The following is a 22,219-nucleotide window of genomic DNA, read 5'->3' on the forward strand; positions in this document are numbered from 1 at the left end:
TTGCATTTCTTCCCCTTTCATCCAAAGATCCTAAATAACATTTAAAAGGAATTTTGCTGTGTGCCCAGAACAGAATGAACTTGCTTATTCCTTTAGTTTAGCAGCTTAAAAGCCACAATCAGATTTTCAGGTTGCACTGTGCCAGTCTCCTACACTAACTAAAAATCCTATTACAAATCAGGAACATAACTGAGCCATTTAATATGCAACAATAAGGGTGGAGAAGTTTCTGTGTACTATGTTTCCATCTGCTTGAAATATGGCTTAATCTTAAAATTAAAGGCATATAAGCTGGATGAATCAAAGTATTGCTCTTATGAGGATGGCAGTTGCCTTTATTGTGGTGCCCACAAATGCCTTTATGTAATATGCTCAGGTTTTCTCCGTTCCAGTCAGGTATGTCCTGGTCTGATTAAGGTATACTTCAACCAGCTAACATAGGCCAGTTCTCTGCTCCTGAAGAGTAAAATTGTGTTTATTTTGCAGGCAGGCCCTTCTGACCACAAAGAACATGCTCTTTCTGTGCCCCCATTGGATCACTGTGTAGCCAATTCATAAGCCAATTCAGGAAACTCTAGTTCATCTACCATGACAGGAGTAGGCAGAAGAAACATCATGGCCTGCTCCTGTTGGACTCTTCCCCCACCCCCACAGGGCAAACTGTCATCTTGGCCCTGTGGGGAAGAAGAAAGAACAAGGGGACAGGAGCAGGCAGAAGAAACATCATGGCCTGCTCCTGTTGGACTCTCTCTCTCTCTCTCTCTCCTCCCCCCCTCCTGAACTCCTGTTCCTTGCGTGTCATGTCTTTATTAGACTGTAAGCCTGAGGGCAGGGACTGTCTTTTTTGCTAAGTGTAAGCTGCTCTGAGAGCCTTTTTTGGCTGAGGAGCGGGGTATAAATATGATAAATAAATAAAGAGTACTGCAAATATATGTTCTGTAGCTTTTTTAATGTTTTACTGTTTTTTTATGTTTTTGTTTTAAGTTTTTGTTTTTGTTTACACTGCCCTGATGGCTAGTTAGCAAATTAGGCAGTTTATAAATGCTAATAATAAATAAATAATAATTTTGTGGTATCCAGTAGCGTTCTACAGAGTCATAAGAAGAGCCATGCTGGATCAGACCAAGGGTCCATCTAGTCTAGCAGTCTGTTCACACAGTGGCCAACCAGCTGTTGACCAGGGACCCACAAGCAGGACACTGTGCAACAGCACCCTCCCACCCATGTTGGCCAACAACTAGTATATACAGGCTTACTGCCTCGGATACTGGAGGTTGTACTTAGCCATCAGGACTAGTGGTCAATTTTGCATCCTATGCTCTTCAATACTTTCATAATTGTTTACACATAATAGTGATTTCTTTGATCCTGGGTTCTCCTAGTTCCTGGGGAACATGGGTAGGAACGTGCTGTTGCATCGTATCTTATTTGTAGATTTCCTGTGGGCAGCTGGTTGGTCACTCTGTGTTCAGAATGCTGGACTAGATGGACCCTTGGTCTGATCCAGTATGGCTCCTTTTATGCTCTTAGAATTTGGTTCCATGGTCAAATCTGTTTTACAGTGTGTGTTTATTGTCTTTTACTTTCTTCTGGGTTGGCCTCATGTAGTGCTGTTTAAAGACAAGAGATGTACTAATGGCTATTTTAATCACTTTACTTCTGTAGTGAAGGAGGGTCCTGTCTAATTAACCTTCTTCCAAAACTTCTTCATACAATAATAATACAATAACAAATATTATTGTAGCAAAAGAGCATTCAAAAGCAGTACCCAAAGAGCATTGTGAAGTAGACATTACATATATACAGACATGTTTTATTGTATTAGTCATAGGAACGTGGCGGGAGGCTGAGGATTATAGGTGGCATGATCAAAACATTTGTTGCCGACAGTTTACACGTTTTTATCGCACTAACATATCTAGTTAACAGGGTTGCATAATGTTTTGAAACAAAACAAAAACCTGTGAAACTTGTTTGACCAGAGTTTATAGTGAGATATGTGCATATTAGCCTTCTTGGACATTAAGATAATCGTCTGACGCCCTTTTCTTGGGGCCACTACCAATGAGGCGAGACTTGTGGCTACAAGAGAGGGCCTTTTCAGTGGTGGCATACTATTTATGGAATGATCTCCCCAGAGAGGCTCGCCTAGCATCTACATTACGGTCCTTCTGGTGCTAGGTGATGACCTTTTTATTTTTCCAGGCATTTTAAGAACTGTTTTAAGTGCTTTTAGTACTTTATTCTACTGATGGTTTTAATTTGGGAGTGGTGTTGGTTTGTTTTTAATGATATCATGGTTTTATTCTTTACTGGTGGTTTTATCTTGGTTTTTGAAACAGGGTGGGAGGAGTTGACTTTGAGAAAAGTGGGTGACATGTTGTGGATTCCTCTCTTTTCTCTATTGCTTGCTGTGTGTTTCCAGTTGCAGAAACATCTTATGAACTGGAAAGCAAATCCTTTCCCCTCTGTCAAGGCTCCTTCAGGCTTATAAAGCAGGGAGAGATTTCACTAAACACAGCAGCACTTTCCTATTAAGGAAACACATCGGCTCTGACTGTAAGGCTATAAACATCTTACTAGTGCTTCATCAATTAAAAAACAACAACACAATTTTGCTATTCTGAAAGAAGAGGTACTCCAAAATTTTGAAAAAAACATTTTATTCGGTTTATTTTAAGAGACAAGTTAGTAGAACATATACACAGCTTGGGAAACTATAAGCCAAAGGAGTGTTGTGGAACATCATGAAATTGACTAGAAAAATGAAGCAGGCTAGTTTCCTAGCCTACTTGTGAAACTGACCAGAAAAGGTCAGGGCTTATAACCCCATCATAACCATGTTCACTCAGAAATAAAGCTGCAATCTACTTGTCCTGTGTGGTAGCACTTTTAAAAGCAAACAAAATTAGGTTAAATGCATGGTTGTGCTTAGAAGTTTTGGGAGTGTGTAATGACTATGAGGGATTGGGGAAAAGGGAGAGGCTAACATTGCCCAGTCAGTTACATCACCCCACTGTGTGGATGGAACAGTGAAATGAACATACCAAAAAAGTGCAAGACCACTGAAGTTACCGTCAATGAAAACTCCATTTGTAGGTTACAGTGGAAGAGGAATGATTGACAGGGCTAGGAGCTTTCAATCTGGAAGCATCCCAATACTTGAATGACAAAAATAATCAAAACTGAAAAGTTGTACAAAATGTAATTATCCGTTCTCCTTATTTGAAGCTAAGTCAAATTTAAATTTCACCCTGTGTGACTAAAATACTCTGAATGTCCTGTTCCTAGCAGAAGATTGGGTTTTATTCAATTAGTGTTTTATTTTTATTTAGATTTATGGAGATAGCACAAGTTAGCTCTTAGCTCATGACTACTTTTTTGTGTGTGTGTTTTTAATTTCATGATCTACAAACATCATAGACACGGAGAAAAGACTCTTATTTGTATTCAATGTTTACACTTCATATGGACTTGTTCAGCTTTATGCATACAAATTGATTCAATTTATATTATTTTCCGTTTGTTAGTACACTGGTAGAGACAGCATCTTTCTCAAAGGCTTCTATATATTTTAGTTATTTTCTTATTTAAAATAAGAGCCTCCTTTCATTTAGTAAGAAAAAAAATTAAACAATTTGCCACAATGTCCTCTGGAAACTTTTTTTATGGATTCTCTTTCTGAAAAGTGTCAGGCTTCTGTCAATACAAATAGAATTTTTGCTTCTTCAGATTAAGGCTGCAACATTAATTGGTTTTAATCAATTTAAATGTGAACACACTAAGCATATCTCTAAGACTTCAGAAATCATTTTTTATTTTTAATATTTTACTTGTGTACAACAATCAAACAATGGCAACAATAACATTAAAACATTAAAACAGTAGACCATCAGTTAAAACAATAAAAAACAGTACTAATAAGCAAACATTTTCATTGCAAAATGGTTTGGGGCATAAAGTGTTTCCATCCCCCATGTTTATCTGTGTGCAGGCCTATCCTTCTTTGTAGTGGCTTGGGCTGCATTTTTAAAATCTGTGTTGCTGGCCCAATACCAATGACCAGCTTACTGAGTAGAAAGGTTTTCTACCACCAGTTTGCTTGGGCATTTCTTTTAACAAAGTGTTGTGCTTTTCTTTTTCTGGCCAAGCATTCTAATATTGATAAAGTGGTAAGCCTTCCTTGCACTAACCAATTTATGTTAGTCTTTTGTATTCATCCACAGATTGACTGGAAATGTGATTCCTGCTGATCAGGGGTTATGTAATGAACATAGTGACATCACAAATCCTATTTAGAGTGAGGACAATGTTTCCTGCTCTCACTCAGAATTGGCTTTGGACGTATATAATTGTCACAATCAGGTTATGCTCTGTGATTTTGTTTCAGAGCTAGTTCAGAGTAAAGGGAAGAACATTGTTCTTACTTGGGGTGGGTGGACATAGCAAGCACCTAGGCTATGCAGCCAGAGACAGTAGATAAGCCATTGCAGGCACTTATCTGCTGTCTCAGGTCATCTCATCCTCTAGTTCCTCTGCCGTCTGATTATCACATCCATTAGATGGTAACCATCTAATATGTGCAATATGTTCTTTTGTACATATTTGATGCAAATATGTACAAAAGAAACATGCACTATGAGCCATTTTAGTAAAAGCATTCATACTTCTTGATTGTATAGGAAGCAGTATTTCTTCTCAGATGTTGTCTGCTGCAACATCTGCATGAATCATTGAAAAGTGAATAATTTCCCCCTTCAGAGCTGGTGTTTTATTAAAATGAATATATATGCAGGTTTAATTGACTAATCAAAACCCATATAATTAATTGACTAAGACTTTTTTAATTAGGTGGCAGCCCTGAAGCTCAGCAAAACTAGTATTATAAAGTTATTTCTCTTTTACATACTTATTTAGAAATTGAATTGTGTGAGGGGTATAAAACCTAACAAGGCATTAAAGCTGATGTGCGTCCTTTCTTTTTTATATACAGTTGTACTGAAGTTAATAAACTGAATGACTTATCTGTATGTACTGCTTTATAGCGATGTCTGAAGCTGCACGTCTCTGGTATTGCTCTATTGAAACATATAAGCATTTACAAAACTATATAAAAATACAAAGATATCTCCATTCATTCTCCTAGTTTCATTAACATAGATTCTGTCAGTTTAAATTGTGTGTGCGCGTGCACACACACACACACACTTTGGAGGACAGGAATTTTCTGTTCCTCTTTGTGGTTCCAAGGAATAGGGTTGCAGGCTGACCAAAATAAACCCTGCTTGGCCTCTTCCTGTGCCTTCTTAGAAACAGCCTGACCTGTAGAAATTGGCAGGTGAAGCTTTTCATAACATGGAGCTAAAGCATAGTTATTATTATTATTATTATTATTATTATTATTATTATTATTATTATTATTTATTGCATTTTTATACCCCCCAATAGCCAAAGCTCCCTGGACGGTTCACAAAAATTAAAACCATTCAAAGTGTAAAACAAACAGTATAAAAACATGATATAAAATACAATATAAAAACACAACCAGGATAAAATCAGTAGCAGTGCAGAAATACAAATTTAAAATACAAATTTTAAACAGCAAAGTTAAAACTAAATACTTTTAAATACTGTTAAAAACAGACTGTTAAAATGCTGAGAGAATAAAAAGGTCTTCACCTGGCGTCTGAAAGAATATAGTGTCGGTGCCAGAAGGTTCTCCCTAGGGAACTCATTCCACAGCCGGGGTACAACAGCAGAGAAGGCCCTCCTCCTGATCGCCACCTGCCTTACATCCTTACTAGTCTTCTAATTCCTGCAAAGGTGCAGAAGAATGGGCCAGTAAAAAATAAAAATAAGTTAGCACTGCTCACTCGGAAGTTGCTCCTCACTTTTTGCCTCAACATTTTATTTCAAGGAAGGAAACAAATGCTGTTGTGTATTTTTAAATGTTGTTAATACCCTGAACCATGATGGTGTTCTGTTTATAAAAGAAGTTGAGTTACCAAAGTATTTCCAAAAAGCATCAGTACTGGTCTGGACACAGCAGAACTGGTGCTATAGGGAAAAGGATGGTGAACTTTCCTTTGAATCATGATTTGTTGTTTCTTTGGGACAGGACATTTAAGTTTTCAGCTTGTACTGAGAAGCCTAAATAACCACTTGAGTCATGTGCCTTAAGAGTTCTGTGCTGCTTCTTAGTCAAGCTTCTCCTCAGACTTTCCATTATGCTGATGTAGCTCAGTGGTGTAGTAGAGCACGTCCTTTGAATACAGAAAGTTTCAAGTTCAGCCCCAGGCATCTTCAAGTAGGGGTGGGAAAGACCCATACCAGGAACCCCGGAGAGTCACTGCCAGTCAGTGCTGACAGTACTGAGCTAGATGGTGCAACAGTTTGACTCTATAAGGCAGCTTCATATGTTCATACATTCAGTATTGGGAGGGGGCCACTAGGGGTGTCACACAGGCCTGAAGATCCTAGTTAGCCATTCCTGTCTAAAACCATAGAGTGAAATTCATCATTGTGCTAATAGATGTGTGCTAGACATTCTCCCTCTCTCCTCCCCACTGTAGACCTCCATGCTGCCCTAAAACCAGTCCTCCAGAGCAGCTTTTGAGGGTAGTTGGGGAGCTGCAGGAGGTGGGGAATCACCCCCTCACAGTTTCACTGACAGAACTGCTTCTGCTAGTGGAATAACAACACTGAATCCAACAGCTACTCTTGCGTTTTAATTATTATCAGATCTTGCAAAACTTTGTATTTGCATTAGTGGTGCTGAACATGAAGCCTGAAGATGTTAGATTTTATCTTGCCATCTTTGATGTGTATTACCATGCAGTTTTGAATGTCATTTAGAGAGATTCAGTATGTGAACTTAAAAGGTATGCTTGATATTTTTAGCACATTTGTCCAGCAAAGTAATCAAGACCAATAGATAATTTCATGGCAAAATGATTTAGTTGTGCAGTGATTTGAGGTTATTAATAAAGCTATTGTTTCCATGACTTCAGTATCATTATGATTTATTTTAAATAATTCTTTATAACAGGCATTTTGACTTTGACATCTACTGCTATTAAATAGGTCAGATAATATTAAGAGGAACAGCTGAGGTTTTTCACCATTGAATGTTGCTGTTAAAGATGTAGCAAGTTTTTATTAGGAAATGGCTATGCCTGAAAAATGCAGTTTACAAATTTTACACATTGAAGATGTTTCACTGGCTGTGTTCTCCGATTGCTGCTGGCGGTGGTGGTGGTACTACTGCTATTAGTTAGGGTGACCATATGAAAAGGAGGACAGGGCTCCTGTATCTTTAACAATAATGTAGAAAAGGGAATTTCAGCAGGTGTCAATTGAAGAGGATGAAATTCCCTCTTCATCACAACAGTTAAAGCTACACTAGCTATAGTAGAGTGACCAGATACAAAAGAGGGCGGGGCTTCTGCAGCTTTAACTGTTGTGATGAAGAGGGAATTTCACCCTCTTCAATTGACACCTGCTGAAATTCCCTTTTCTACATTACTGTTAAAGATACAGGAGCCCTGCCCTCCTTTTCATATGGTCACCCTGTATTAGCGGTACTAGCACTAATCAGCTCAATGAAAATAACCACCCAGTGTACAGTTGCTGTAGAAAAGGCAAATTCCATGTTGGACATAAGGATGTGCTTTGGATTCAGCTGAATCCCAAGCCAAATCAGGCTGATTTAGATAGTTTTGGGAGATATTTGCATTGAAGCTGGGGTCCTCCGAATCCTAATCTGAAGGTTCATGTTTTGGAAGGACACAGCTGGTTCATATGATCATTGTAGGCTAACAAAACCACAGTGGCTTGTTCAAGTTGTGGTGTATGCTGGGTGCAATTTGCATAATCACCCACCCAGCTGAAGCTTGTTGTGTTGTCTGAACCCAGGAAGTATGGCTTGTTTGATTGGGAAGCAGCCCTCAAATAGCCCAACAGCCCATGGCCATGTTCTGGTTCAGACCACACGAGAAGCTGTGGCCAGGTGGGTGATTATGCACATCGTGCCCAACACACACCATGGCTCAAACAAGCCACTGTGGCTTGTTTAGCCTACGATGATCATCGGAACCAATTCAGAGGCACATTCCTAGTTCACTTGATCAAAACAAGCTACCGTGAGCTGTGGCGCATGCTGGGTGCTATTTGCATAAACAATGCTCAAATAACCCTACAACAGCCCATGATTGATTTGAGGGTTATTTCCCTCTGAAACAAGCCATGCTGGCTGGGTTTAGATGATATGATAACCTGCAGCCAGGCAGTGATTATGCAAATCATGCCTGGCATGTGGCTCACAACAAGCCACCGGGTTTTGATTGTGTGAACTGGATAGGTCTCAAAAGCCTGATACATTTCTCAGAAAGAGCATCTATCCGTACAAATTTAATTCAATTCTGCCAAGAAATAATTTTTTGGCCCAGAAATCTTTGGTTATTGGATGGTATAAAAACATAGTAAAGAAAGTAAAACATACATAATTATTTTTTTAAAAAATAATAATTTAAAGGTGTATAGCACAACCCTTCCTGCACCTATTTGTCTGCAAATTGGCAGTCTTAATCCCTCCATAAGGAACTACTATGACCACAAATGCATTCCATTCTGACACAAAGAAAAACAGTTACAGCCTTTTGTTGATTTCCAATGATAGTCAATGGGAGGCATACAAATTTGGATTTCTGAACTGGGATTCGGATTTGGACTTGAGTCAAACTGGGCAGCCTCCAGGTAGGTCTGAGCTGAATTGGGCTGTTTTCTGAATTGCCGAGTCAGGATCCAAAGTGAATCTTGTGATTGGTGCACACCCCTAGCGACCACACTTGGAATATTGTGTACAGTTTTGGTCACCAGAACTCCAAAAAGATATTGTAGAGCTAGAAATGGTGCAGGGAATACTGGAGTAAATAGGTCTTTGGTCTGATCCAGCATGGCTTTTCTTGTGTACTTATGTTGTTGTTATTTTTCTATAAAAGAAAATCTGTGCACTTGATAGTGACAGGAGAAAAACAGGGATGTTCTCTACATTTGTGACTGTCATGACTTTCTTTCCGTGCTCGAGAATATATATAAGGCTGTGACTGGCCATGAGGAAACATGAGTTTGAACTTTCATGTGATCGCTAAGGCTCAGTGGACCCTTGCTCCTTGCATGTAGGAAGCCAGGAATGGTGCTCTGTCCGGTTTATTTGGTGGTATCAAGACAGGAGCTGGCTCTCCATATGCTGGTAAATGAATGTAATGTCTTAGCAATTGAGACCATTCCTCCAACGTCTCGAATATAGATAATGCATCCAGAAGTTCCTGATAGAATAGTCTTCTCCTATAGTTCCCTGCCATTTTTTTTAGCATGCCTAACTGGAAAGGCTCTAAATTAGACCTTCATTATAAGCCTGCAATATTCACTGAATATGAAGAGCTGATTCTGAGTCTCTGTGTTTCCCCAAACACCTTTTTCCGGTGTTTCTTTAATCTGAGTGAGCACATTTCTAACAAGACAGATCAGTGGCTTGCAGAGATCAAATACGGTGGCACTCCAGGAGTTTCCTTTTGCTGTAATCAAATGAGGGCTGCACAAAAGTGACAAGAACTGGTGGACGTGCAATCCCGTTGAAGAATGTATTGTGCAAATGTGCCGGAAAGTGCCACACTGTGCAGCAGAAATATATTAAGGAACTAAGTTTTTAGGAAATGTCTACTAAGCAAATATAGAGCTTTTCTGGTTTGAGAGGGTCAGTAGCATTCCAGTTCTCTTAAGAATACTTTCCCAAACTTAAATTACAGTGAGATTCCTAAACCAGTTTGCTTAGGAATGCTTCTTTAAAGTATCTTCCCAAATCTTTTGGACCCTGATACTGCACAACACTAACACTTTGTCCAGATCTTCATAAGATGTGGGAAAATGCAGACATACAAGTCAGTTCAGTAAACAGAACAGCTTTTACAAATAGGCAGTCTTTACTTTATTCAGTTTAACTTGCAGGGTCAATTGTTTCCTCTATTCAGGAGATCCCCATCTATCTCCCTAACCTTGGCAGCATTACAGATCAACATTCACATGGATTAAAACATTGTTGAATAATTTTTCCAAATATATTGGGCACAAACAAGCCTTTCTTCCACATTGCGCACAAATGGTTCCTTCTAATTAGAAAGACATTCCAAGTCTGCGTTTGTAATTGACCTGATTATGGCTCAGTTCAGACAACATGTTTCTCAATGGTGGTTTTAGAACTCCACGGTGGATTCAGCACAGATGGGGGCGACTAATCAATACACTTGTCATCCTCTTATGACTGGTACGAACGGGCACTGTTAGTATGAGCAAGGCTGGTGAGCATTCTGAGGCACCTTTTTTTGCGAAAGGTGATGTTTGAGGCCTCCCGCTCAGGGTTTTGCAGCCCCAGTGAGAGAATGAGGGTTACCTGTAGGGCCAACTCACCACACCCATCCTGTGTTTTGTGGTCTGGGAGGGAGTGACATGGGAAGGGCCTCCCTTCCCCAAATGAGGTAGTACTTCTAGACACCACTCAGCAGGCATAGAATGTTACACCCAAATATAAAATGCTGGGCTAGTTGCTGACATAGATAAGGTGCTCGCCCAGGAATTTTGGCTTTGCAGATTTTCAATAAATGTGGCCCAAGTTTTATATCATATACATGTGTCTCATATCTTTATTTCCCTCCTCCTTTCATCCGCAAAGGCTGGTTCACATAGCCATGTGCTTGAAATAGCCACGTGCATTGGCTGTTTCCTGCTTGAAGTGAGCCAGCTATGTGCAGGCACTCCTATGCATGGGATTTGGCCTTTACTCTGCCTCTGCTAACTATAAATAGGGTGATATGTGTCAGTGTATGCAGGCACCTGTATGCAGCCAGCTCACTGCAGGCAGGGAGCCTATGTACACATGTGATAGTCATGCAACCTGTGTAATAACTTACAGCCCGATTCTATGATCTGTTTAGTGCCAAGAGAGAACAGTACTGTGAAACGTTCCAATGCACTTTCAGGAATATTATGCAAGGAGCTTTCTGGATAATAGGAATTTCCTGAGGAGGCATTGCTCATGCCCCTGCCATAGGATCTTGACAGGTATGGGAGCAACCTGCCCATCTAACAGTGGCACAAACTTGCACTGGAAAAATAGGATAGAATTATGGTGAAGCCTCTTGCTCGTGCTGCAATATATGTGGCATGGGATAGGTTTCAGCTGCTCCTTACTAATATTTCTATCTTTGTTAAACTTTTCATGAGAGAGGGTTCTTAACTAGTACTGTTGTATTGATGCCTATGTGCCTAAATTTTCCAAGGGCTATCATCTGGTCTGCTTGCACTGGCTGCCTGTATGTTTCCGAGCCCAATTCAAGGTGCTGGTTTTGACCTATAAAGCCTTACACGGCTTGGGACCACAATACCTGACGGAACGCCTCTCCCAACGTGAATATACCTGGTCACTACGTTCAACATCTAAGGTCCTCCTCCGGGTGCCTACTCCGAGAGAGGCTCGGAGTGTGGCAACAAGGGATAGGGCCTTTTCAGTGGTGGCCCCCAGACTATGGAATGATCTCCCTGACGAGGCTCGCCTGGCACCAACGCTGCTATCTTTCCGGCACCAGGTTAAGACTTTCCTCTTTGCCCAGGCATATGGCGGCACATCTTAATCACCCACATGTTTAGTTTTTAATTGGTTTTTAATGCTTTATGTGTGTATGTTCTGTGTTTTAGAGTTTTAAATTTTGTATACTTGTTTTTATCTCAATTTTAGAATTTCTGTAAACCGCCCAGAGAGCCCTGGCTATGGGAGCGGTATATAAGAGCCCGCCGCTCTGACCATGTCACTCCGCTTCTGAAATCTCTTCATTGGCTCCCAATTCACTCCAGAATCCAATATAAACTTCTCCTGTTGACCTTCAAAGCTTTTCATGGTCTAGCTCCTGCCTATCTCTCCTCTCTCATCTCACACTATTGCCCCGCTCGTGCTCTTCGCTCCTCTGATGCCATGCTTCTCGCCTGCCCAAGGGTCTCTACTTCCCTTGCTCGGCTTCGTCCATTTTCCTCTGCTGCCCCTCATGCCTGGAATGCTCTTCCAGAACACTTGAGAACTACCAACTCAATCACAGCTTTTAAAACTCAGCTAAAAACTTTTCTTTTCCCTATAGCTTTTAAACTTTGAGTTTGTTCTGACTCTATACTGTTAGCTTCACCCTACCCGGTGCCTGTTTACACTTCCCTGTGCCTGTTTGCATTCTCTTTCCCTCCTTATTGTTTACTACAACTTTATTAGATTGTAAGCCTATGCGGCAGGGTCTTGCTATTTACTGTGTTATCTGTACAGTACCATGTACATCGATGGTGCTATATAAATAAATAAATAATAATAATAATAAATAAATAAATAAATTTCTATCTCAATGCATGCCTTTTTCCTGAGTGCACAAAATTCAGTAAACGAGCTCTGTAATTTTTCCTCCTTGGAAACGCCCTATTCAAGTTAATAAGGGGTTAATTGATGGGATAATTGGACTGGATGTTAACTGAAACATTTGAAAGGTCATGTGATCTATTGAAAAATGCTGTTGTGGCATTTCCAAAGGATTTTCTTAAACGTTCTGTTTTAGCCTCTAATGCAGACTCCATGTTCATAACATAGCACTTCGGCTGGTTTTGCCTAAGAAAGGGAGATTTCCGTGGGTCATTTTCAGAACACGTCAACTGAACACATATTTGCAACCATTTGTGTTGTAGTTTAGGACTGTGTGGTTATTGGTTCACAAATATTGTCATCACTGAGAATGGCATATTGTTTAATCCAGGCTCTGGAAACCCCTTAGCCCGTGGGTTGAATACGGCCCACTAGAGCACCCCATCCAGCTTCTTTCTTGCTGATCAGCAAAAACGAGTTTTTCCTTGCTGAGCACAGAGTAAGGTGCTCTTTCTTATTGCTCTACAGGAAAAGCTTTTATCTTCAATCAGCTGCTGATCCGAGATAAGAGCTTTTCCCGTTCACTTCTGGATAGACATGCAGAGGCTTTCTCTGTTTACTTGTGAGTAGTCATGCTGCTCAAGCTTAGTTCTGAGTAGATATACAGAGGCTTGGTATTGGGGATACTATTTGAAAGTGCTGGGAATTATTAATTCCTGTTTACAACTGAGTAGTCATGCAGAGGGTTGCACTGCTTACTTCTGAGTAGGTTTAAAATAAGTAAGAACCACATTTGCCTATGGCCACTCTGCCTTGGGCCGTGCTCACAGATGGAATGCAGCCTGCCAAAACCTTTCCCAGACTGGAATTTCAGCTCTTGGACTGAAAAAGAATTCCCCACCCCTAGTTCATTTGAGGCAGGTCTCAGAAACTGAGGCCAATTTCCAGGAGCAAACTTCGTATTCCCAACATGCAGTGTGTGGTGAGATCCTATAATTATGTTATTCATGAAGTTACCCAAAAGAAATAAGAAAATGCAGGGTTGGTTTTGGCACAACGTTGTTATTGGGCACTCACTTGGTGGCTGGTGGCAAGTAACAATTGTACCTAGATGTGACACCGATGCCACTGTGCAAGGCCTTGTCCTCTCCCCCTTGGCCCTGCAGGAGAAAAACACACACACAGTGTCCGCAACAGCTTTATTATCCTGCTGTATATACACATATTCTCTTTTGGTTCAAGATAGAGTGATAAAACTGTCAGCAGAAACAGCTTCCACTTTGTTTCCTGAGTTAGATGGAGGGGGAGGGGACAAAGGAGAACCCTGTCTGTTGTGTCTGCGCACAACAATTCCCTCTTCTACTATGAGAGGGATCTCACAAGCTGTGGCAAGCAAACAGAACAGGGTTGCTGACTGACTAGACTCTTACTGCATTGTCCTGGTCAGCTGATGGTTTGGCTGAGAATTTGCACATTTGTGCTAGAGTTATAGTATATGTATGCACTCTGAGGCATCTGTGTGTGTATGAGCCCATTAGGTGTTTAGTGCATTTTGATGCATCAACACAGCCTCACAAGTGAGATTTGAGGGTATGGTGACCTTCTCCATGCTCTGGTAAGAAGGCAGCTACATGGGTTCAGAGAGCAGATCGGACTGTGCTGAGGAAAGGAGGATATGGTGCTTCCTAATCAATGACCCTGTTCAGATGACACGCTAAGCCAGAGTGGTTAAGCTTTTTGAGCTAAACATTATGGCTTAGTGTGTCATGTGAAACATTCCTAACCATGGCGACTACATAACCATGGTTTAAACACGTTCACTAACCCTTTGCTGAAAAAGGGTTAGTGGCCTAACCATGGCTTAGCTTGCAGTCTGGACAGGCCCAATGTGCATCACTGTCTCAAGCTCCCTTGCCAATTTTGGACCAAATTGTGGGGTAGTTAGCTGCCTCTTCAAACGTGACTTCCAAACACATAAGTACATAAGTCATAATTTTCAGTGGTTATATATGAATAATATTGCATGTATTAGAGATTTAAAATACTCATATGTCATGAGCTGTAACTATTTGCTGTTTGATTAGCAAACTTGCATTTAGACAGAATAGACTACTAAATTGAGTTAGTTACTTGCACCATTCTGGATCACTTATATGATAACATAGTTACAGGATGGGGGGGAGGGGCTTAGGGAAGAATTCCAACAATTTTTATAAATAGATCCATTGAAATTGGCTCACCGCTCCCTCCGTCATGTGCTTTCTCCATAAGCTCTTCAAGATGGGTGTTATGTTTTGACTTTATTTTGCACAATGCTTTGTGCATTTATTTAATCATTTATTTTAATTTTTTATTTAAAATTCGTTTCTTAAATATTCTATAAAATATTTATAATAAGTGGTCATGAATGCCATAGCACAAAGGCTATATTTATGTACAGAATGGAGGACCATATTGATTGGCTCTGCGTACCAAGGCATGAATATGTAATGTATAACATAATTTACATATGTATTTTATATATATATATATATAAGTTTTTTTGTTTTGTTTTTTAAATAGTGCCTTAGAAAAATTGACAGCATCAATGAATGGGTTGACTGTCTCTCTCAACTCCAGATTATTTGCAACATAGCTAAGAAAGGTAGGTTCATTCTAATATTATCAGTAATAATCTAGTAAGGTTTTAGAGCCTGTCTTTAACTGCTGGTGTAGGTGGTATATTTAGACATAGATGGGGAAAAGAAGAGGAGTGATTTGTGACACTGCAGAGTCCAGGCAGTTTCCAAGCAGTATCTTTATGTCCATGATTATTCAATTTACTGTACGTATTTTGGATGTCCAAACTATTAGATCAAACATCTAAATTGGAAGTACATCTTTCTTGTTTAACAACTTCTGGTGCAGGCTTCCTCAACCTGGTGCCTCCAGATATTTTGGACTATAACTCCCACCATTCACCAATGGCCATGCTGGCTCAGATGATTGAAACTGATTGAAACACATCTGGAGGGTGTCATGTTGGGAAGGCTCATTCAGTGCGTGTATCAACTTTTCCCCCCAAATGGGATCGGTAAAGAAGCCAAATTTCAGTTTTTAAAGAAATGCTTTAGTAAAGCAGTATTTAGAGCATGAACTGAGAATTTGTATTTTCATTTCTTGTATATTGCTTTATAGTAGGTGTGGAGAACCTCAGGTACAGGGTCCCAATTTGGCCCTCTGAGGTTCCCAGTGGCAATGTCTCCTCCCTCTAGTCACCCCCCTTCCCCTTAACCACTGATAGTTGGTGGTTTTCTGGCCTCTCCTAAGGCTTAGTTTTTGGCAGTAAGAGTTTTAAGCAACAATATCCTGGTATATTTTGTATGTTTAGGTACTTTGGGTCCTACCTCTTTTACCTTTTACCTTGCCCCCACCCACCATTGGGAAGGAGCCCACCATTGGGATGTGGCCCCTGAGAGCTTCCCCCAAATTGAAAGAGGCTTCCCACCCCAACTTTATAGCCTGACTGCAAGGCCCGATGAAACCATTTAATTGTACCTATTTATAATTATCTTAAATTAAAATATTGTCCATGGTAGCATATATACCAATTCAAAACAGTGTCACTGGCTACCAGTTTGTTTCCTGGCAGAATTCACAGTTTTGTGATTGCTTTTAAAAGCCCTAAATAGCTTGGGCCCAAGATACTTAAGGGACCGTTTCCTCCCCTACCAGCCTGTCTACTCCCTAAGATTTGCTAGGAGGCTCTTCTTTTTGCCCAGTAGTGGCTGAAGCACATCTAGTTGGAAGGGGACTTCCCTATGGCTGTGCCTAGATTCTGGAATTCCCTACTTCAGGAGACTATTTGGGCTCCTTTCCTTCTTGCTTTTTGCAGCCTGGCAATTTTTGCTTTGTAGTTGAAATCTTCATTGAAGACCTTTCTCTCTGTTCCTGGAACCTTCATTATTATATTTTAGACACTAGGCACTTAAGGGGTCTCCTGGGCTTTTAATAGCATTTGATCTGCCTTTTAGGATTACTCCCTCTGTTCTTCTGTCATATTTCTACTGGCCTGTTAACATTGATTTTAAAATGTTTGCTTTTCTTAATTTTGCTTTGTTATGAAGTGATTACTGTTTTATCTTATTTGACTATTATGTTCCTTGAATCTTATTTTAAAAGGTGGGATTACAAACCATAAGTAATATTTATGTTTTTTTAAAATATCTTTTCAGATGCAGACAATAACGGAAAATGGAGATCCTTCTTCTGGAAAACAAAATGAGGAGAAAACGTATAAAAAGGTTTTAAAAGTTGCATGTAACTTTGTTAAGATTATTTCATTTTATGCCAGTTCAAATAGAGCGCTAAAATTGACACAGTTCTATCTTTTTGTGAACTATATATCATCAAAGCAGAAAATGTATTGCCCTAGAGTTTAAAGCTAGTACTTATAGACTGGGTTCGAAAAACACGATAACTAATGGTAGTTTAAATAGTTGAACCACTGTTGGTTATCATGTCATGTGGAGGGCACTGTTGGTTATTTTCTCAGCCACCATTGGTTATTTTCATCAGCCACAGAGTCTCAAGGCAAGAGTAGTCAAAGCAGCATTTGCTGCTCCAATCCAGCTGGCAGGATAGATTTTTGGCAACAATGGCTGATGGGATACTAGCAGGAGGACTGAGTGGGGGAGAGAGTCAACTCAGTATGAATAGTCAACTCAACGCTGATCCTAATCCACACCATGGTTGATTATTATCATGTTGTGTGGGGAGTACCTCCTAGATAAACACCTGTCAAATTGATTATTACGCCACCATTGTCTATCACAGCCATCTTGTCCTCTTTATGTAAAGCTAAATGTACAAAATGCTGCCTGTACCAGCCACGACAAACACAAGCTGATGAGAAGCCATTTCCTGGCACTTGCCTTACCCCTATGCCATCAAGAGGGAAGTTTAAGTGCCACCTGCTCACTTTTGTGGCAGCATTTTCCTTTTCTTGTCAAGAGAGGATCCTGCCACAATTGTGTTCTCTCCTTGGCCTTTCTGGTGTTGGCTGCTCTTGACTGTTCTTTCCTCTCCTGAGTGCAGACAAAGAGAGAGAGAACAAGGAAAGAAAATAGCTGGGACCGCAGTTTCCTTGATTTTTATAGACCAGAAAAAAAATTAAGGGCTTCTCATCAGAGGAATCTCTTTGATATGTGATGAATCCAATCCCTGACCTAGAGTGAAACATTTCGTTTAACTGGCACCCTTGACTTAAAACAAAGTTATCGCTGGATAATGTTGGGAATACTTTGTTTAAGGTGCCAGTGTTACTTGATGGTGTAAATCTCTTTATTTAGCCTGAAGCAAAAGCACTTTTAGACAGGTAAATCTCTATAGTTATGTTATGTGTCTTTAATTGGACCACATTTATACCAGATCAATGAACATTTGAAATTCATTTGAAGCCAAATTATGGCAGTGGGATTTGCTGGCCTGCACAATTCCATCTCAGTCTTAGAAGCACTGGCTCATTTCTAGTGGTGAATGTTGCTGGCTTAGTGTTAATTTAATGACTTGATTGTTTCTCATAATGCTTCCACAGGATTATCTCTACTTTTGAAGAGAGCTAGCTTTCAGCATTGCTAATCTTGCCCACTTGCAGTTTATGTGGCCCAGTATTCTCACAGTTCAGTAAATGTGCTTGATTTGAGTTACTTACAGTCCTATAGAAATTAATATTTGTTTAATCAAGTCTAATATTTACTCTGTAGAAGTTTAACATGGCAAAGGTAATCACTGAGCAACTTTAAAGCTGCAAATGCTCAGTGGGTCAGTCTGTTAAAGACTAAACAGGTAACATTAATTTTAATGTCTTATCATCAAATGGAGAAGCCTTCAGATTGTTTTGAAAATGCCAGTGCAATGCCAGGATAGACAGTAACTAGGTTCAGACAACATGATAACCAATGGTAGTTTAAATAATTGACATTTGATTATTTAACCCACCATTGTGTTGTGTGGAGGGAGTTTTTTAGCCAACGTTTGGTTATTTGGCCAAAATAACCAATGCTGTGCAGAGTTGGCTATTTGAACCACCATTGGTTATCATGTTGTGTGGAGGGCACCGTTGATTATTTCCTTGGCCACCATTGGTTATTTCGTCAGCCACACAGTCACAAGGCAAGAGTGGTCAAAGCAGCATAGCAATGCTAGTTGGGGGGAAATGAGAACCAAGAAAAGCCTGTGAAACACATGTAAGGAGCAGGGTTTAGTGCCAAATTGGGTCTTGTATACTTTTCCACACTGCTGAGACGTTTGCTGGTCTGCCATTTCATTGCCAGCAGCCATACAGCCTCCTAATGAGTAAAGATGCGGTCTATTGGTGTAGAGAATTTTTGAACCATTATGGCAGCTAATACGGAAGTGTTTTACCACAAATTCCATCCCTGCAAGCATAGCCTTTCATTTTTTGCTCTACAAGGTCAATGACTCTTGCAGACATCTTTGCTCTGGGATATTTTATTTAGCTTAATTTTCTTAGATATTCCTTTCTCTAATCCAAAGCTCTGACTGTAGGTTGACTAATTTCAGATTACATAAACTTCTACCATTTAAATTGGCTGAAGTTGATTTTTAAGGGTTGGAGTTAGCTAGTTATTGTAGAATAGATAAAGCTATTAATTCTTTCAGGGCTCTTAAACCAAAATGGTACACTGCCATTTTTATAACTATTTCAAACATACATTGTAGAAATTCAAAAGCAGGCTTGTAGTTTATGCTTTAATACTATTATTATGCATGAATATACCATTTCCTGATATTCATTCTACAGTAAATGAACCATTTACAGAGGCTTGGTTCTATTATGAAGCTATATATAACAAGGGAAACAGACCCACGGAAAGTTTTAGTTTCTAATTTGCTATGCAATCATCCATAGGATAAAATGTAGTCCTACAAATATGCCTTGAGACTTAGTAGTATTTTCCATGTGCTGTGCTTCAAGAGGTAACTTTAATAATAATATTTCTGCATTTGTAAAATTATGCAGTTCATTTGTTTGGGATAACAGTAAAATTGGCCACTGTAGCAAAATCTCACTATAAACAGAAATATATGTACATAGAAACCAATCACAAGATGGTGTAATGTTTTTGTGTCATTAAATGCTTCAGTTTACTTTCTTGAAGCTTATTTACATAGCTGGCTTGGATGGATTTGAGGGACTATTCCTTCTAAGTTCCAGGTAGTAGAGTTAAAGATTACAAGGGCAATTCATAAACTATTTACACATGCCATGGACCTCGGTAAGAGACTACATCAGTATAGGCTGAGTGGCATCTAATGTACTTTATCTAGGTGCTCCCGACATTTAATTCCTAAACCTGTTTCTAGGCTCCTTTTCTCCTCCCTTCCATTCCATATAAAATCTCTTATAGTGTAATCCTATATATTCAGACACAAGTTCCATTTTTTTCATTGAGGGTTGCTTCCAGGTAAGTGGGTATAGGATTGCAGCCTTAAACTACAAAGCTTCTCTAAGTTCTTGAATCACTCAGGACTGATAATCTAACCTAAAGGCTTTCCCTCTTCTATATGATAGCTGCATATAAATTAGTTTGTGTAGGCATTTAATTGGTTGTGGCTTCTGTTAGTTAACTGTAACCGTTTTGGCCTTGTAATCTGCTTCAGACAAAGGGGCTCTGGGTCAGTCTAAATTCCCCTAGATTTTCTGTCCACAGTCAAAAATGTAATCTGAATTCAGTCATATTCTAGTATTTAGCATTTTCTTCTGTGAAAGAAGAAAAATGTGATGACACATCTTGGGGCCTTCCTAGACGAGGCCTTAGCGTGCTTTGAGACCCGGTTTCCCTGCTGTGCGTCCAGATGACGCACAGGGGAATCCGGGCCCAGGCTGCACTGAGGCCTCCTCTAACGCACCATAAGCGAAGTCGCTTAAGGCGTGCCTTTTTCGCAGCCCCAGCCTCAGGCCGCGGCTGTGAAACGTCTAGGAAGGTCCATGGCTTTTTGCAGCTACTCGCTTACTCGCGAGTAGCCGCGAAAAGCCATGGACCTGGCACAGCGCTCATACGAGCGCTGTGCCCATCGGCCCGGGGCGGGGGGAAGAGAGGGGCAGGGGGAAGGCCGGACCCGGCAGGACGGGGGGGGGGAGAGCAGGCATTGGGGGTGGCAAGGGGGGAGGGCAGGTGAGAGAGAAAGCGGCGGGCGCCGCTGCCCGGGCAATGCCCGGCATGGAGGGGGTGCACCGCCACCTGAGGAAGCGGCGGGTGCTGCCGCCCGTGCAAGGCTGGGGACAGGGAGGGCGGATGGCACAGGCATCAGGGCTGGGGGGATGTCTTGGGGGGACTTAGTTTTTTAAAAAACCGGACTTACCTGGTCCGGAGTCTTCGGGCCGCCAAAAAAAATGGCGGATGCTGCAGGGATGGAAGCTGGGAAGCTGGGGCGGGGCGTACTAACGTCAGCGCGCCGTCGCCCCGCCGGCTTATCCCGGCAGGTCTAGCAATGCCCTTGGACTAGCAGCACTCAAATCCTTTCTAGAGTTTGACACATGTGGGAATTCTTTATTGTCATAGTTTAAAAGGTTTCACAATGGTTACTGATTATAAACAGGATGGCAAGAATAAAATCAACACTTTATTCTTTAGCTCTATCTATTTCCGGTTCCTTCTCTTTTATATTTTAATTGCCAATGGTTTGCATGTTGAGCATTCATTAGTTGCTGACTCTTGTATAATGTATATACAGATTACACACAAGGCGCTTATAGATTATTACATGGCGAGAGGAAAACGTTTCTCGAAGAGGAAAAGAAGCCCTTTAAGGTTTTGTTTAGTCAAGTTGAAAGGAGGTAGGGTAGGTCTTATTGAATTGCAGACCGTTCGTAGAATGTTGCTACTTATAATATTAAAAGTGAACTAAGATTTCCTTGCAAGCAGATGTTTCTAGAGCAAGATGTGGTTCAGACTTGCCCTGTTCCATGGGACTAGAGTTTTAGAAAGTCTAAGTAGGCTTGGCAGCAATAAAGGAGGAAGTCAAAAATGGTGTCCTTTCTGCAGGCTGGAATTCTCTTCTTTACTGTGGGTCGATTCATAAAACATAGATGCCTGGTTCCAGATTAGAATTGCAGTTTCCTAGTTAACATCCCTGTACACTGCATTAAATGGATAAAAAGGGTTTCATTTTTTTTGTTGACGTTTAACAATAAATGTATATATTCTTACATTCTATAAGGTACCTGTGGCAACCTCGATCCAGCTGGCCTGATCCATATTATGTTCAGGATCAAACATGGAGCCTTTCCAATCCTATCCAGCTCCATGGAGTGCTTCCCCAAAGTATGTTCCAGAGGGTTGGGGGACCCTTAGAACAATGGAGGAGAGGGCACTATATCTGTAGCGGGATGGGAAATTGATGAAAGTAGTGTCTTTCTACTTCCACTGGCAGTAGTGTTCTGCATGGAACCTTTTTGGCAAAAGGAAATGCTGGATTCAATGCAGTGCATGGTGAGCACTCTTCCTTATAGGAGGTAATGTCAGTGGTTTTTAACCACAGGGATAGCATCAAAGGTAGGCATGGTTGGGTATTTGCCAAAGTCCCACATCCTAGCAGGAGCCCCGTATAGTTGCCCCTCCTCTTCACCATGGCAACCTGCTTGTTCACCTGTGTCTCATTCTGGCCCAGACAATGGTGCTGGTGAGGAGGAGAAGCAGTAAATCCCCCGGCCTACTTGCTCTCTTGCTCTCTGCCTGTCAAGCAAGCAACTGCTAGAAATTGTGGGAA

The 22,219-nt window shown here is 40.7% G+C and overlaps 1 protein-coding gene across 8 annotated transcripts in view; it reads left to right on the top strand.

Moving 5' to 3' along the window:
* PIP5K1B (phosphatidylinositol-4-phosphate 5-kinase type 1 beta) overlaps positions 1 to 22,219 on the top strand; it is a 96,040-nt gene that overhangs the window by 18,812 nt on the left and 55,009 nt on the right. For 4 of the 8 annotated variants that reach the window (XM_063129307.1, XM_063129312.1, XM_063129308.1 and 1 more), the window contains exons 2-3: positions 15,008 to 15,089; positions 16,660 to 16,728. In XM_063129307.1, coding sequence (XP_062985377.1) covers positions 16,660 to 16,728 — 69 coding nt within the window. In that variant the 5' untranslated portion in view covers positions 15,008 to 15,089. Of the gene's footprint in view, positions 1 to 13,370; positions 13,428 to 15,007; positions 15,090 to 16,659; positions 16,745 to 22,219 lie in introns of those variants that run through there. The other 4 variants (XM_063129309.1, XM_063129311.1, XM_063129313.1 and 1 more) reach the window with 4 other exon arrangements.

The sequence above is a fragment of the Elgaria multicarinata genome, chromosome 6 (genome assembly GCF_023053635.1).
Source record: "Elgaria multicarinata webbii isolate HBS135686 ecotype San Diego chromosome 6, rElgMul1.1.pri, whole genome shotgun sequence".
NCBI lineage: Eukaryota > Metazoa > Chordata > Lepidosauria > Squamata > Anguidae > Elgaria > Elgaria multicarinata.